This window comes from the organism of the source record quoted next, unplaced genomic scaffold (assembly GCF_019419815.1).
Source record: "Pyrus x bretschneideri cultivar Hongxiangsu unplaced genomic scaffold, Pyrus_bretschneideri_v1 Contig10, whole genome shotgun sequence".
NCBI lineage: Eukaryota > Viridiplantae > Streptophyta > Magnoliopsida > Rosales > Rosaceae > Pyrus > Pyrus x bretschneideri.
This window is the reverse complement of record NW_025999391.1, coordinates 4,941,694-4,957,500: the sequence shown is the minus strand read 5'-3', so window position 1 is coordinate 4,957,500 and position 15,807 is coordinate 4,941,694. Positions and strand designations below refer to the sequence as shown.

Sequence of the window (15,807 nt, the reverse complement as noted above, 5' to 3'; positions counted from 1 at the left end):
AGGCAATGTTAGGTATGGTTGAATAAAAATTATTAGGTGCAATTAATGTGTTTTGTGTGGTAATAAATAATCTTAGTTTAATCATTTGGTTTGCTATAAATACCTAAGTTCTCAAGCATTGTATATCATCCAAGGAAAAACAAAGCCTAGAGCTAAATAAGAAAAGCTTTGCTAATTAGTTTGTTTTGTGAGCTTTCTTTAAGAGTGTGTTCTATTTTCTTCTTCTTGGGATCATTAGAGTTATCTTGGATACTCTTCTTATTCAACAACTAATACATTGTTGTATAGAAGTACATGAACTTTACTTTAGTCCCAAAAAAAGTGCAGTGTCTGAATATATTTTGTCTACTTAAAGCTCCAAAATGATATTCCCAGTAACATGGCCATCGATACTCTTAAGCCAAGCATCTTCAGCCTTGCTCAGAGGATACATCGAGTCAATCACTGGCTTGAGCTTCCCTTCCTTCACCAACTTAACAAGATACTCTAGGTTCACATCCTTGGGAATCATGAGCAGTGGCACCAGCTGCTTCTTCGAGAAGGTGAGGTTCTTCATTACAAAAGTAGCTAAAGAACTCACATCGGAGAAATATCTACAACCTTCCCTTTTGCATTCAAATTAGACTCAAAGTTGACCAAGGAATGCCTTTTGCACAGTTGATTACAAAATCATATTTTCGTCCAGATGGGCTCTTTAGAGCTGCCCCATCCGCAGTCCTGTATTCAAGAACCTCATCTGCCCCTAAGCTCTTGACCTATTCGATGTTACACGCCCCACATGTGGCTGCAACGTTAGTATCCCAAGCTTTGCTAGTCGGACTGCATAGTGCCCCACGCCACCAGAGGCAGCAGTGATCAATATGTTCTTTATTTTGACCAGTTCCGTCAAGCTTGACCCTTGCACATTGGGTGAGAGTCTGGGGAGCTGTGAGGCCGGCAACTGGTAAGCATGCGCCTTCAGCAGCTGAAACTTCAGGTGGCCTAGCAACCATTAATCTCTCATTAGTTGCAGACTCTATCAAACACATGAATTTTACATGTGAAAATCCTCAGCATAAACAAGTAGCTCTTAAAGAAAAGGAGAATAAGTCGATCGAGCACTTACGAAATGGCAGAGCAGTACAACTTTGTCACCGAATTTGAACTTTTTGGCACCTTGTCCAACTTCTACAACCTCTCCGGCCACATCAGTTGCTGGTCATGTCATGTGAGAGAGAGGAGAATTAAAAACCCGCTACACTAAAGATTTTGCACTACCGATAGCAGCCTAGAGCTCAAGGACATTGAATGCTTAAATTCCCAAAACAACTCATCTTTCAACATAATTTTGTTACAGAATCCTACTAATCCATCAACCCACAACGCTGGACAGTGTTCCACGTACGAATTGAGCACAAATGAGAGATTATATTTAGTGTTCTGGCATAGTTTTATTTACAAATGTTGAAGAGAAAAAATTATATAAACGTCACAAATCACATGAGAAACGGAATTACCAGGTATTTGAGGGAATTTGTCAGGGAAAAGAGGCCGCAGCTCGCCTTTCTGATTTTCCAATCAACTGGATTGAGACTATCTGCTTCCAATTTCAGCAAAACCTCATTCTTCTTCAGGGCGGGAATTGGAACCTCAATGTGTTTCAACTAAAGTTCTAAAAGACGCTAGGCCAGGCGGTGGCCTGGGGTCAGATCTTAGACAGCTAGACAAGGGACTAGACGGACTAAACGGATTTAAATAAATTTATTATATATCGTATAAATAAGTGTCTCTGCTTATACTTAAAAAATATATATTTTTACGATAAACTGCAAAATAGAATGACATAAATATTATAAAGTATTGAATCATAATAAAAACATGGAGAACAAGCATATAATGTGTGTTCATCTAAGTATTCGACTATTCTCTTACAATTTATTGAAAAAAATAAAAAACAAAACGAAAGTTATCTATTTTCTAAGTTGGTCACGACCTAGGTGGTTTTGGGTGGGTTAGGGTGCTTGGGCAGTCTAACTAGGCGCTTAGGTAGGTCTAGGTGCTATTTTTTATTTTCAAACGTTTAGAGATTAATTGGGGCGGTGGCCAGCTGCCTAGCACCTAGATGAGAGTTTTTAAAACAATGCCTGCAACAAACATAAAATTTACTTAACGAATCACCACTTCATCTCAATCTTTAAACACTTCCATAGCAGGTTGTACTTGAACCGCGTGCATAAGCTCTCCGCCATGGTTGCCAAACTTCCGAGACAGTTTGAGAAATGTGAGACTTTTTGGTTATAGTTGTTCGAAAGCTTTGTGCGCGTGACGAGTCAACACTTATAACTGTTGTATTGGAGCAACTTGTTCAGTTAGTATGATTATCTCGTAGCTCTTTTTTTTTTTTTTTTTTTTTTTTTTTTGTCAATATTGAAAAATTAAGGAAGAAAGACTCGTTCAGGAGACAAATATGTCATGCGAACGGTTCTTTCAGCCTGACTTTGTTGAAGAAAACGCATAGAATATAATAAAGCAATTGAGTTCAGAACTTGTTGAAGCTTTGCCTTGATCACGAAGCAAAATCTAACCACGAAGCCGCCCGGCCCTTCTCCTTTGGATCCCGCAACTTCAGCCCAAATTTAAATTTAATGACTAAGGGTAAGGTGTGCAACTCGGTTAGACAAGACTTAGCATTCACCCTTACACTCAAGGTCCGAAGAGAATATAAAACAATTAACTGCTTTTGGGATTAGTTTCTATGATAAAACATTTGGAAACCCATTAATTTGATGCGTTTACATGTTGTTTTAAGGACTAGTTGTTTTCTTGTGTCATCATCATCTGGGAAATTCTTGAGAGTTTTCTAGTGGATTATTCTACTAAATAATAATTATTATCATCATCATTTGAACAAACTAATTAACAGTCGAAAAAGAACATTAATCCTAAACCTTGTCATTTATAATATCAAATCATGAAAAAAACCTAAAATAAAATAAAATCCATAATTTATACATATGCTTTATTCTGTTGCATATGAAGTTTACAAGCCTTACAATACTAAAAGAAAAAAGAGAATAAAAATCATGAAATGAAGAAATTTTGCCTGCCTAGTTAGGCTCCACAATGATCTTCCCAGTGCACTGGCTATTGATTCTCTAAGCCCAAGCCTCTTCAGCCTTGCTCAGAGGATGCGTCTAGTGGATCACCGTCTTGAGTTTTCCTTCCTTCACCAACTTCACAAGACAATCTAGGTTCTCAGCCCTGGGATTTATAATCAGTAGCGCCAGCTTCTTCTTGGAGAAGGTGATTTTCTTCAGAACAAAAGTAAACAGATTGCTTGCACCAATAGTAAGGTCTATTACCTTCGCTCTTGCACTCAGGTTGGCCTCAAAAACTGACCAAGGAATTGCTTGTGAAGCACTGTGGATCACGGAATCATATTTCCGACCAGACAGGCTCTTTAGGGCTATCCCCTCGGGGGTCATGTAGTCAAGAACCTCATCTGCCCCTAAGCTCTTGACCAATTCAATGTTTCTTGCTCCACAAGTAGCTGTTACATGAGTGTTTCCGAGCTTTGCTAGTTGAACTGTTTAGAGACCAACGCCACCAGCAGCCCCAGTGATCAGTATGTTCTTCAGCTCACCAGTTCTATCAAGCTTGATCCCTGCATCCTTGGTGAGAGCCTGGTGTGCTGAGAGACCGACAACAGGTAAGCTGGAACCTTCATCTGCCGAAACTTCAGGAGGCCAAGCAACTACTGATTCTCTTTGGCTGCGGCAAACTCAGCTAGTCCACCACCATTTTATTGATATGATCAATAACAAAAACATGACCTTAATTTTTATTGAAACTTTTATTTTTTTGATACAATCGGTAGTGGGGGAAGGGGTGAAACCTGACTCAGGTTCTTAGGTGCACGAGTAAATATTCTTTACCAGTTGAGTTACAAGTGCCTTGCACATGTGAAACTTACACTTCAAGAAAGGAATAAAACGAGAACTTACGCTATAGCTAAGTAATGCCACAACTTTGTCACCCACTTTGAACTTCTTGACTCCTTGTCCAACCTCTACCATCTCTCCAGCTACGTCAGTAACTATAACCGACACGTAATGTCATCAGCAAAAGTTAACAAAAATCAACCTACTGGCCAAAGACTCGACGACATCAAATTCATAAATCACAAAACAGGTCTCATTATCTTTGTAATTTCCACTGACGCAAAAGAGAACCAAATTACCAGGTGTGTGAGGCAATTTGCGCGGTAAAAAAGGGCGTGCCAGGCCCTTCTGAATTTTAAAATCACCCGGATTCAGACTAGCTGCTTCTAGTTTCAGTAGAACCTCATCTTTCTTGAGGGTAGGGATTGGAATCTCAACATGCTGCAACGAAAATATAATTAAACAGACACAACACAGATGGCCTGAAAGAACCAGCTGCAAAACATATCTTTGATGCACTCTTAACCGAAAAATCCTCTTGGTATATTTGCCTATACTAGAAACATAAATGCGAAACTGAGGCGAAATCTAAGTAGGTTATGTGAGGATAAAAAAAATAAAAATAAAAAGAGGAAAAAAAAAAGTTCCAAGAATTCTACGAAGAAAAGTATGATAGAAAACATAAAGAAAAGGAGCAGCAGATAACAAAGAACCTTCAAGCCAGAAGGTCCTCCACCAAAGCTTTTGTACTGAACTGCATGCATAAGCTTCGCTGCTATGGCTGCCAAACTCGGAGACTGAAATGGCGAGAACTCTGAGGAAAGAAATTTTTGTATGCTTCATCAAGTGAACCCCATATTATATAGACCAAAGCATCATCATGTGAACTGCACACACACACGCGCACACACAAATATATATTCATCATGTGAACTGCGCACACACACACAGACAGACACACACACAGACACACAGACACACACACACACACACACACACACACACATATATATATATATATATATATACTGTGACGTGCTCCGTTTATAAATTGTGTCAATGAGCTGTACATTCCTAATTAGTCTAAGTCAACTATTTGATTCTGCAAGATTATAGGCTCATAATTACTTTCCTAGAATAGTTTCCTAGGCTCTGTATATATAACCTTCCCATTGTTATACATCAATATCAATGAAGTGTTATTTTTTACCCAATCTGAGATGGTATCAGAGCAGTCGATCATGATTGTCTCTTGACTTAACCCTAGCAATCGCTTCCGCAAACAGCAGCCGTCAACAAACCCAACACCAGCAAATCACTCAAAGCGTTCCCTTGCCTTTTTGTCCCCCCTCAACCTCTATTTCTTATTGCAAATCAGTTTGTCTTGTTGCAATTCAAACGTTTCCCTCAGTCAAATCCGTTTGTCCACCTTCATCAAATCAGTTTGTCAAACCAGCCTATATTCCATCTACAACCTTCACGTGTAAGCCAATATCATGGCCAACAATGATGGGTCAGCAAACACCAATCAATCCTTGATGTCAGGAGGCTCCAAAACTACCACACAAATCGTCACTTTGTAGAGTGACACCTCCAGCTTCTCCGCATGAATCAAACTGGATGAGAATAATTATTCTCTATGGCATCAAATCATAGAGATGAAGATAGCTAGGCGAGAAAAACATGGCCACTTGACCAGTGATATTGCCCAGCCTGCAGACTCAGATCCCACATTTAATAAATGGCGTGCATCGGATTGCCAACCTAATCAGATTAAAAAATTTATTCATTATGACACAGCAAAGCAAGTCTAGGCTGCAATCAAGCCTATTCAGATGGTGCTGATGAAGCCAAGATTTATAACCTTCACAGACGGTCATTCGTAATGAAGCAGGCTGGTGCATCAGTTGCCAAATATTACAGTGAGCTCACTGAGATTTTTCAAGAGCTTGATCAATTAAGTCCAAGCACCATGGAGCATCCGAAAGATGTTGAGACTAGACGCAAGGAGGTTGATCGTCTCCGAGTTTATATATTTCTTGCCAGTTTGGACAATAATTTCGATCAAATCCGAGGAGAGATTTTGATGATGGAGCCTAAGCCCGAACTTGAGGCAGCATATGCACATATTAAACAAGAGAGTAACCGACAGGGAACCATGTCTGAAGCTGGTGAAACCTCCGAAGCCACAGCCTTGGCTGCTGCCAGGTCCAAACAATCTCGGCCGAACAACTACAGTGTCAACCTTACTCATAACCGGCCTCCAATGAAGTGTACCAAATGTGGTTTAGATAACCACACAATTAAGGGCTGTTATGAGATCTTTGGTTATCCATAAGGATGGGTCCACAAAGGGCGAAAAAAGGATTCGACCATAGCCTTATTTGCATCCGCTCAGTCATCCGAGGAGACTGCATTACAACCTCCATCAGGTACATCTGGCTCCAAGGCCTTGGCCACCTCAGGTACCTCTTGCACATCTTCTTTTACTTATAATAGATCATGGATTATTGACATTGGCGCTATTGATCACATGACATCTAGTTTTACTGGGTTGCACTCTACCAAACCATCAAGCCGAACACATATTACTAGTGTCAATTAAACCACCTCCCAAGTTATGGGAGAAGGGTCTTTATCTCTTACATCCTCATTAAGTCTTCATCATGTCTTAGTTGTCCCGTCACTCGACAATGACTTGTTATCTGTTCCTCAAATCATTGATTCCCTTAATTGTATCGTGTGTTTTTGGCCATCGTATTGTCTATTTCAGGATCTTCTCACCAGGGCCGTGATTGGATGTGGTACTAGGAGGGGAGAGTTGTATTATCTGGACTTGACAGACGACAACAGTAAGAGATTGAGTAACGCACACCATGTGAGAGGAGATGAGTCTATCAAGATGAAGAAAATTTGGCTATGGCATAGACGATTAGGGCATGCTTCTTTCGGTTATCTAAAACTTTTATTTCCATATTTGTTTTCCTAGTTTGCTGAATCAGACTTTCGTTGTGAAACTTGCATTTTGGCAAAAAACCATTGTATTTCTTATCCATTAAGATTGAATAAAAGTTCTCTACCTTTCATGATTGTCCATTTTGATGTTTGGGGACCATCACGAGTTCCCACTATTAGTGGTTTTAAGTGGTTTGTGACGTTTATTGATGATTGCACCTGAATGACCTGGGTTTTTCCCTTAAAGCAGAAAAGTGAAGTCACCGCCAAATTCAAGTTATTTTATCAATATGTTGCTACTCAGTTTGACAAGAAATCACTACAATTCGGTTTGATAATGGAGGAGAGTACGTCAACCATGACCTACATAATTTTTTAAGTCAGCATTGTATTGTTCATCAAACCACATGTGCCTATACACCACAACATAATGGTGTCGCAGAGCGTAAGAGTCGACATCTCTTGGAAGTTGTTCGTGCCTCTTTATTTGAGGCCCGTATGCCTCATTATTTTTAGGAAGAGGCTCTTTGTTCTGCTACTTACCTCATTAATAGAACACCATCCAGCACTCTTCAGTATCAAACTCCATTTCAGACATTGACCACTCTCCTCACCATGCCATCCACATCAAATCTCGAACCACGTCTCTTTGGCTGTGTTGCTTATGTTCAAGTGTATCCACATCAACGTGGCAAGCTTGATCCATGTGCACTGTGTTATGTCTTTGTGGGGTATGGGGACACTCATAAGGGCTGTAAGTGTTTCCATTCTCCCACTCAGACCATGCATGTTACCGCAGATGTGAGTCTCCACAAAAGTGAGTTTTATTAATCAGGGGGAGTTTTTGAGCATCATCTACAGGGGGAGAGCTCTATCTTTGCAGTAGATACTCAGATCATCCAAATTCAACAAAATGTTTTAGAGTAGTTAGTGTCCGAGTAACCAGCTACAGTGATGCAACAAGATCAAGAGTTACTAGAAACTTCAGATAATGGTTCAGATAATTTCCCTCCTACTACAGTACCATCACCAATCATCCAATCAGGTCCTAAAGATTCCCTGCAGGTAACCGAACAATTAAACTCCAACTTAAGCACTTTATCCGAGTCGAGTCATACAAGAAACACAGGTTATCAGTTACCTCCTCATACCACTAGAGGGATTGCTAGACAACAGTATGACCTAGACCCAAAAACAAAAGTTAAATACCCTATTGCTAATCATGTGTCCCTACATAAGTTGTCTCTGTCATGTGCATCATTTGTATGTCAATTATCCATTGTATCTATTCCAAGTAATGTGCATGAAGCTTTGAAAGATCCCAAGTGGACTCAAGCGATGAAATATCCCAGATGGCACCATTGAACGATACAAAGAAAGATTGGTGGCGAAAGGTTATACTCAGACTTATGGGACTATGGGGGGACCTTTGCCCCTGTAGCCAAGATAAACACAATTCGGGTACTTCTTTCTCTGGCAGCAAACCTAAATTGGCCATTACACCAGTTTGATGTCAAAAATGCCTTCCTGCATGGCGACCTAGAAGAAGAAGTCTATATGGATTCCTCTCCAGGATGCAAGATCGAGCCCAATACTGGCAACATGGTGTGTAAACTGAGAAAGTCTATTTATGGATTGAAGCAGTCACCCAGAGCATGGTTTGGAAAGTTCAACAAATCAATGAAGGATTTTGGATACAAGCAAAGTAACTCAAATCATACTCTTTTCTTGAAACATAAGAAATGTAAAGTCACTGCCCTTATTGTATATGTTGATGACATGGTAGTTACCGAGAATGACCCAAAGGAAAAGGCAGCATTGCAGCACCACTTGGCAAGTGAGTTTGAAATGAAAGATCTTAGTACTTTGAAGTATTTCTTAGGCATCAAAGTGGCTCGTTCAGAACAAGGAATATTTCTCTCACAACGGAAACATATCGTTGACATTTTGATTGACACTGGAATATTAGCCAGCAAACCAGCAGATACGCCAATGGAGTTAAATCATCAACTTGGTGAATATCCTGATCAGATACCCACCAACAAAGAAAAATATCAACGCCTCATGGGTAAGTTAATCTATCTAGGACACACTAGACCTGATATAGTGTATGCCGTAAGTATGGTGAGTCAGTTCATGCATGCACTAAGTGAAGCCCACATGGATGCGATAAACCGAATTCTGAGATACTTGAAGTCATCTCCTGGAAGAGGATTGATGTTCACACAACATGGTCATCTAGATGTTGAGGGTCACACTGATGCAGACTAGGTGGGCTCTGTTACTGACAGGCGATCTACATCTGGATACTTTACCTTTGTGGGAGACAATCTAGTATCTTGGCGAAGCAAAAAACAGAAAGTAGTGTCAAGATCAAGTGTTGAAGCAGAATATCGAGGTTTGGCACACGGAGTATGTGAGCTACTCTGGATAAGGAATTTGTTGGGGGGGGGGGAATTGGGGTTCAAACCCAAACATACCATGCAACTGAATTGTGACAACAAAGCCGCAATAGACATTGCACATAATCCAATGCAACATGATAGAACCAAGCATGTTGAAGTTGACAGACATTTCTTCAAGGAGAAGCTCGAGGCAAAGATCATTGAGGTATCATTTATTAAATCTGAAGATCAACTTGCAGATGTCCTCACCAAATCAGTCACAGGCAGAGTATTTCACAACTCACTTAGCAAGTTGGGCATTGACAACATATATGCTCCAACTTGAGGGGGAGAGTGTCAATGAGCTATACATTCCTAATTAGTCTAAGTCAACTATTTGATTTTGCAAGATTATAGGCTCATAATTACTTTCTAGTTTCCTAGGCTCTGTATATATAACCTTCCTATTGTTATACATGAATATCAATGAAGTATTATTTTTTACCCAATCTGAGAAATTGTTCGAAAATTTTCTGTGCGTTCAAAGTCAACCCCTGATAATTGTTATATTGGAACATTTTTTTTATTAATGATGATCTCATTTGACAAAATTGAACATGATTTATCTTTTCATTTATTCTACGAAAATTGTCTTCCAATCACATAAATTAAGGCGATTGGATTCTGAACTTGTCCTGCATATATCTGTAACTCTGGCTTGGTCATCAAGCAAAATCTAACCAGACTATATATTGTTGAATAACTGTATTGTTTTCTTAATTACTCATTCGTTATTCCTAAACGTTTCGAGTAATCCAAGACACTTTAAAATGAACATTAAGCCGAAAGTTAGTACTTAAAATTTAGAAATCCAAAGATAATTTCTCTGATTAAGGTTCCACAATGATCTTTCCAGTAGCATGCCCATCTATACTCTTAGCCCAAGCATCTTCAGCCTTGCTTAGAGCATACTTCGAGTCAATCACAGTCTTGAGCTTTCCTTCCTTCACCAACTTAACAAGATACTCCAGGTTCTCAGCCTCGGCATTCATGAGCAGCGGCACCAGCTGCTTCTTCGAGAAGGTGATTGTGTTTAGTACCAAAGTAAGCAAGGCGCTAGGAGTGACGCTAATGTCTATAACCTTCCCTTCTGCACTCAAATTAGGCTCAAATGTTGACCAAGGAATGCCTGCTGATGCGCAGTGGATCACAGCATCAAATTTCCTACCAGATGGGCTCTTGAGAGATGCCCCATCAGGGGTCTTGTAGTCAAGAACCTCATCTGCCCCCAAGCTTTTGACCAATTCAATGTTACGTGCTCCACAAGTGGCTGTGACATGAGTGTTTCCGAGCTTTGCTAGCTGGACTGCATAGTGGCCTACACCGCCAGAGGCAGCAGTAATCAGTATGTTCTTCTGCTGGCCAGATCCATCAAGCTTGATGTTTGCAGCTTGGGTGAGAGCCTGGAGAGCTGTTAGGCCGGCAATAGGTAAGCCAGCGCTTTCTGCTGCTGAAACTTCTTGGGGCCTAGCAACTGTCAGTCTCTCACTAGCTACCGAAAACTCGGCCAGTCCACCTCCATTCTTTTTCAACATGTAATATGACAGCAGAGATGATATCAATAACAAACAAATTAAATTTCATGTGAAACTTATACCTAAGATAAAATGAGACTTACAAAAAGATTGAGCAACGCCACAACTTTGTCGCCGGCTTTGAATTTTTTGACGCCTTGTCCGACCTCTATGATCTGTCCGGCCACATCATTAACTGTTCTAGATAATCTCATCAGCCAAACATAACAAAGCAACCAACCAGCTTATGATTCAAAACCGGATTATGGGTAAAAAGGTGTAACGAAATTACCAGGTATGTGAGGGAGTTTTCCGGGAAAAACAGGCCATAGAATCCCTTTTTGAACTTTCCAATCAGATGGATTCAGACTAGCTGCTTCCAGTTTCAGACACACCTCGTCTCTTTTCGGAGCAGGAATTGGTGTGCTAACGTGCTGCAACAAACATAAATCAACTTTAAGATTCTGGTAGTTGAGATTGTGAAATGATTTCTTCTCAAAACTGCAATTTAGCAGATTAGAGAATGTCCACAAGCAAAAATCAAAACAGGAAGAAAAAAAAAGGCAGACAAATTAAAGAAGCAGAAAAGTTAAGAAACCTTCAAACCAGAAGCTCCTCCGCCATAACAGTTGTACTGAACTGCGTGCATGAGTTTGGGCGCCACCGGCACAGCTGCCATAACTAGAAACAGAGAGAATGAGATTGGCGAGACAGAAATTTTTGCAGCCCCATCAAGTGATTTATCAATTGTTGGACAACTTTGGTTCGTCAGATGAGTCAACGATGAGGTTTGAGCATTTTGTTTTGATTCAAGGGCAATTTCACACTAGTATGTATTGAATAAAGAAGAATAAAGAAAGCAATTGAATATCCTAAGTTTGTAATTTTGTGTGACATAAATCCTCACACATCAAGTTGTGAAGGTTGGGACAACATTGGTGCTGCGAAAACTGCTCTCAGGTTACTAATTTCTAGATGTTAGAATCCCTTTAGGCGGCCCTATTTTGTAACTCACATGCATCTATGGTTAGAAATCACTTTAGTGCACGAGCGACTAGATGCAGCACTCCTTCAGTGCAACACGGCGAAATCAAAATCCTCCAGCATATTTCTACGTGCTTGAGCCTTGCAGTAGTGTCCATGAAAAGAGGAAGAAATAGGAAATATACTAACATTTTCTTCTTTTCTATCTCAAAATCGGTACAAATTTCATTCTTATGCTTTAGGATGCACAAATATTACAATAAATTGAAGAGGTCTTTACAAACAATCAAGCATTCTTTGTTACATATTCAAACGCATCCTTAAAATTATTCCACATATCATTCACAATACGATAAACCATCTCCGAAAACCCCTTCGAAACCTCTGGATAATCAGTGAGCAACCCATCGACCGATTCAAGAGAAGTCTTCGTTTTCTCCACGAGACCTACAATCGCAGAAGTGGTAACGCCAGCAGAACCGGTGACACTTCCTTTCAGAAAATCAAAGAAAGTAGAGATTGTAGCACTTATTGCTTCCATTACAAGTCCCGCAAAGTACTCAGAACATGACCTGATAACCTCGGTGACTAGTTGCAATGTGCCATGGATGCCTTGGGTTGGTGTTCTGAATCCCTGGATCAATAACACGAGAAGATGAGCCATCGCAGAGAAGATCAAGCGTGTAACCAAGTTCGATATGAAGCTCAATGCGAAGAAGATGAGTTTGAGAAGGAACACAACCATCTTTGCTGATTGTTTCGAGTCTTCGGGGTTGCATTTAGAGTAGGAAGCGACTTGGTTTATTATATACTAGTTGTTTACCATTGGAGTGGTAAACCCTTAATTTTAATTTGTTGGCCGTAATTTTTTTAAGAAGCAGTTGTTGAATCGTTATCTTCCGGGAAATTGCAAAAAGTCACTAAGAAATATAAATGGAGCTTTCATATGACTGATTCTAACTAAATCTAATAGTAATTAACTGAATCAAATGGTTTCGATGTAATTGCTTACCCAAAACATAATCGAATCAAGTCAGGGTTATCAATTAATTAAATGAGTTGAAGTCTCACATACAACATGAACAATGAAGTTTCCTTAGGATACATTAAACGCGTTAGTACCGATCTGCGGATTAGGATCCAAAATCCAACTCAAGCATGAGAACTTTACTATCACACATATTACTAGTACATTATACCAAAGGCATGCATAGGAACCGAGAACATAGAATTCAGTTTAAGTAAAATTACCCATGTCACAATACCGGTACCTTCCGTCATCTAGGTCTAGTCTGTGATGGAAAAAAAGAGAGTGATTTCCCAAACACTTGAAGAGTGATTAAGGCGAGCACTCCATGCAATTTATCATGATACAGAATCTTTTGAAAAACCTCACTACACAGATCAAAAGATAGGATGAATGAGCGATTTTCTGAACTCCGCTTTACAATCCAATATACAACTCCACCCATGAATGCACCCCTGTTTTGCAACAAACTGACATCTTGTGAAACATTGGGAACTGCAACAATTTTTCTTCAAGAGTTCAATTAGGCTGTAAACCTCAACGCCAAGTTTCTTGCACCACCTCTGAATGCTCACCACCTTATAGTCGTTCGCCCCACCATGACACCCAAACCAGAGAGCAACCAAACTGCTTTTGGGCTGAATGAGGCCCTTGGTAAGTCTCTTGAGTTTTCTAATCGATGGATTCCAAAGGTATACAGGAGCAGAGGAGCCTTCGTGCTTTTAGCTTTTGTAACACCAGAGATACAAAGTAATTCATTGCAAGAACCATGAATGGTAAAATCAGGCTTGTCCTTAGGAGGCTCTAAATCCAAACACTAGGCAAATGTTTTAGCATCAAAGAGTGACAAGCAATTTAGCTTAGAATTGCTGATAAGCAGATAATCACAAGAACTTTTCGCAGCATTCCTTTCGAGATGGAGGTTTATGAAACTAGAGCTGCTGACTAAATTGTTCCAAGATTTGCACACACACATACACCGCAAAAGAGATTTCGCTGGTAATCAAACACTACTTCTTGCATGGATTTCTGGTTAAATTTGTGAGAATTGCAAAAGATAGGCCAAAAATCATTTCGTGGTACAACGATAAGAACTCTACAAAAATATGGCTAGTTATCAAAATTTCCCCAACGATCTTCCCATTAAATCTCCATAATGATTTTGTTGAATTATAAGTATTTGAGCTGAAAATGAATTAGAATAAAGCTTTGATTTAATTGGTGTACTCACTTATGCAAAGAATGCTAAGTGTAATGTTTTGTTTTTATGTGTAGAAGGCCTTAAGTGCCATGTGGGCTTAGATCCTAGTTATTAGTTAGATGAATGGTTGAGATCCCTTGATCTGATGAATTGATCCAGCTCAGCTTTTGTTAGCTGTAATATTCCCTACTGCATGTTTTGTGTGCAGAGGTGAGTGAGAAAATATTAATACAATTATGTGCTTCTCTGTGACTTATAGAGAGAGCAGCATTCATCCTTCAATCTTTTTCTTCTTTAGAACTCCATACCAAAATATCAATTTTACACTAACATGGCCTCAGAGCCAGGTTACGCTATTTAAAATCTGGGCGTAAATCTGTGAGGTCACCAAGCTCAATCAAAGCTCACGAAAGGTTTGCAAAGATGTCTGGATCTGGAGGCTCGGAAGTGAGAACTCCAATCTTCTCTGGCGAGAACTATGAGTTCTAGAGAATTAAGATGGTAACAATCTTCAAATCTCTCAGGTTATGGAATCTGATAGAAAAGGGATTGCCAACACCTGATTCGAAGAAGAAGAAGAAGAAGGAAGCTGAAGAGTCATCGGAAGACGACGGTGATGAAGAAATGATTGTTGTGCTCATGAGGGATGCAAAGGCTCTAGATATTATACAAAATGCAGTTTCTGATCAGATCTTTCCTAGGATTGCCAACGCCGACTCTGCCAAAATGGCATGGGATCTGCTGTATAAAGAATATCATGGTGGTGATCAGATTAGATCCGTAAAACTTCAGAATCTTAGATGAGAATTTGAGTATGTTAGAATGCGAGATGATGAGTCTCTATTTAATTATCTCACAAGGCTGAATGATCTAATTAACCAAATGAGAACATTTGGTGAATCTCTTTCTAATGAGAGACTTGTGCAGAAGGTTCTGATTAGTTTAAGTAAACCTTATGATTCGATCTGTTTGGTTATAGAAAATACAAAGTGTCTAGAGACTGTAGAATTGCAGGAAGTTGTTGCAATTTTAAAGAGCCGAGAACAACGGTTTGATTTGCACACTATTGATACTACTGGGAAGGCATTCTCATCCCTCACAGTGAGTCCAAAATGACAAAATAGTGGTGGATCTCAATCTGGTCCATCTCAGCTTCAGAAAAATTGGAATTCTAAAGGTAGAAAATGGGATTCGAGACCTAAGTTCCAGCATAAATTTTCTACAAATGCTGCTCAGAATGCATATTCCTCACAGTCTATGAATCAGTCAAGTACAAAACCACAGTGTAAGGTGTGCTCTAAATTTCACTTTGGTGAGTGTAGATTTAAGGGGAAGCCTAAATGTTACAATTGAGAGAGATTTGGACACTGGGCTAGAGAGTGTCCTGTAAGCAAACCAGTGCAAAGGCAAACAGTGTTAATCAAGTAGAGGTGACAGGGAATTTATTCTTTGCTAACAGCACCATCTCTGAATCTACTGTCAATGGTGAATGGTATATTGACAGTGGTTGTAACAATCATATGACTGGAAGTAAGAAGTTATTGGTTGATATAAGGAGGAATGTGGTAGGCAAGGTATAAATGCCAACGGGAGAACTTATGAATGTGGCTGGAATGGGTACTCTAGTGATTGATACTAGTAAAGGCAGAAAGTACATCAAAGAAGTAATGTATCTACCTGGATTGCAGGAGAACTTACTAAGTGTGGGGCAAATGGATGAGCATGGGTATTATTTGTTGTTTGGAGGTAAAATGTGCAGCAT

General features: G+C 39.7%; 1 protein-coding gene and 2 pseudogenes across 1 annotated transcript; all 3 read right to left on the bottom strand.

Annotated features, from left to right (window-relative positions):
* Window positions 1-320: 320 nt before the first annotated feature.
* On the bottom strand, window positions 321-2,228 carry LOC103940682 (annotated as a pseudogene).
* A 268-nt stretch (window positions 2,229-2,496) lies between these two features.
* LOC103940021 lies at window positions 2,497-5,093 on the bottom strand (annotated as a pseudogene).
* Window positions 5,094-10,027: 4,934 nt separating this feature from the next.
* On the bottom strand, window positions 10,028-11,591 carry LOC103940672 (chloroplast envelope quinone oxidoreductase homolog). Its single transcript, XM_009350832.3, has 4 exons — window positions 11,432-11,591; window positions 11,126-11,267; window positions 10,938-11,029; window positions 10,028-10,842 (listed from the first exon to the last, which is right to left on the bottom strand). The coding sequence occupies exons 1-4, from the start codon at window positions 11,510-11,512 to the stop codon at window positions 10,150-10,152; spliced, it is 1,008 nt and encodes a 335-aa protein (XP_009349107.3). The 5' UTR covers window positions 11,513-11,591; the 3' UTR covers window positions 10,028-10,149.
* Between the last annotated feature and the right edge of the window lie 4,216 nt (window positions 11,592-15,807).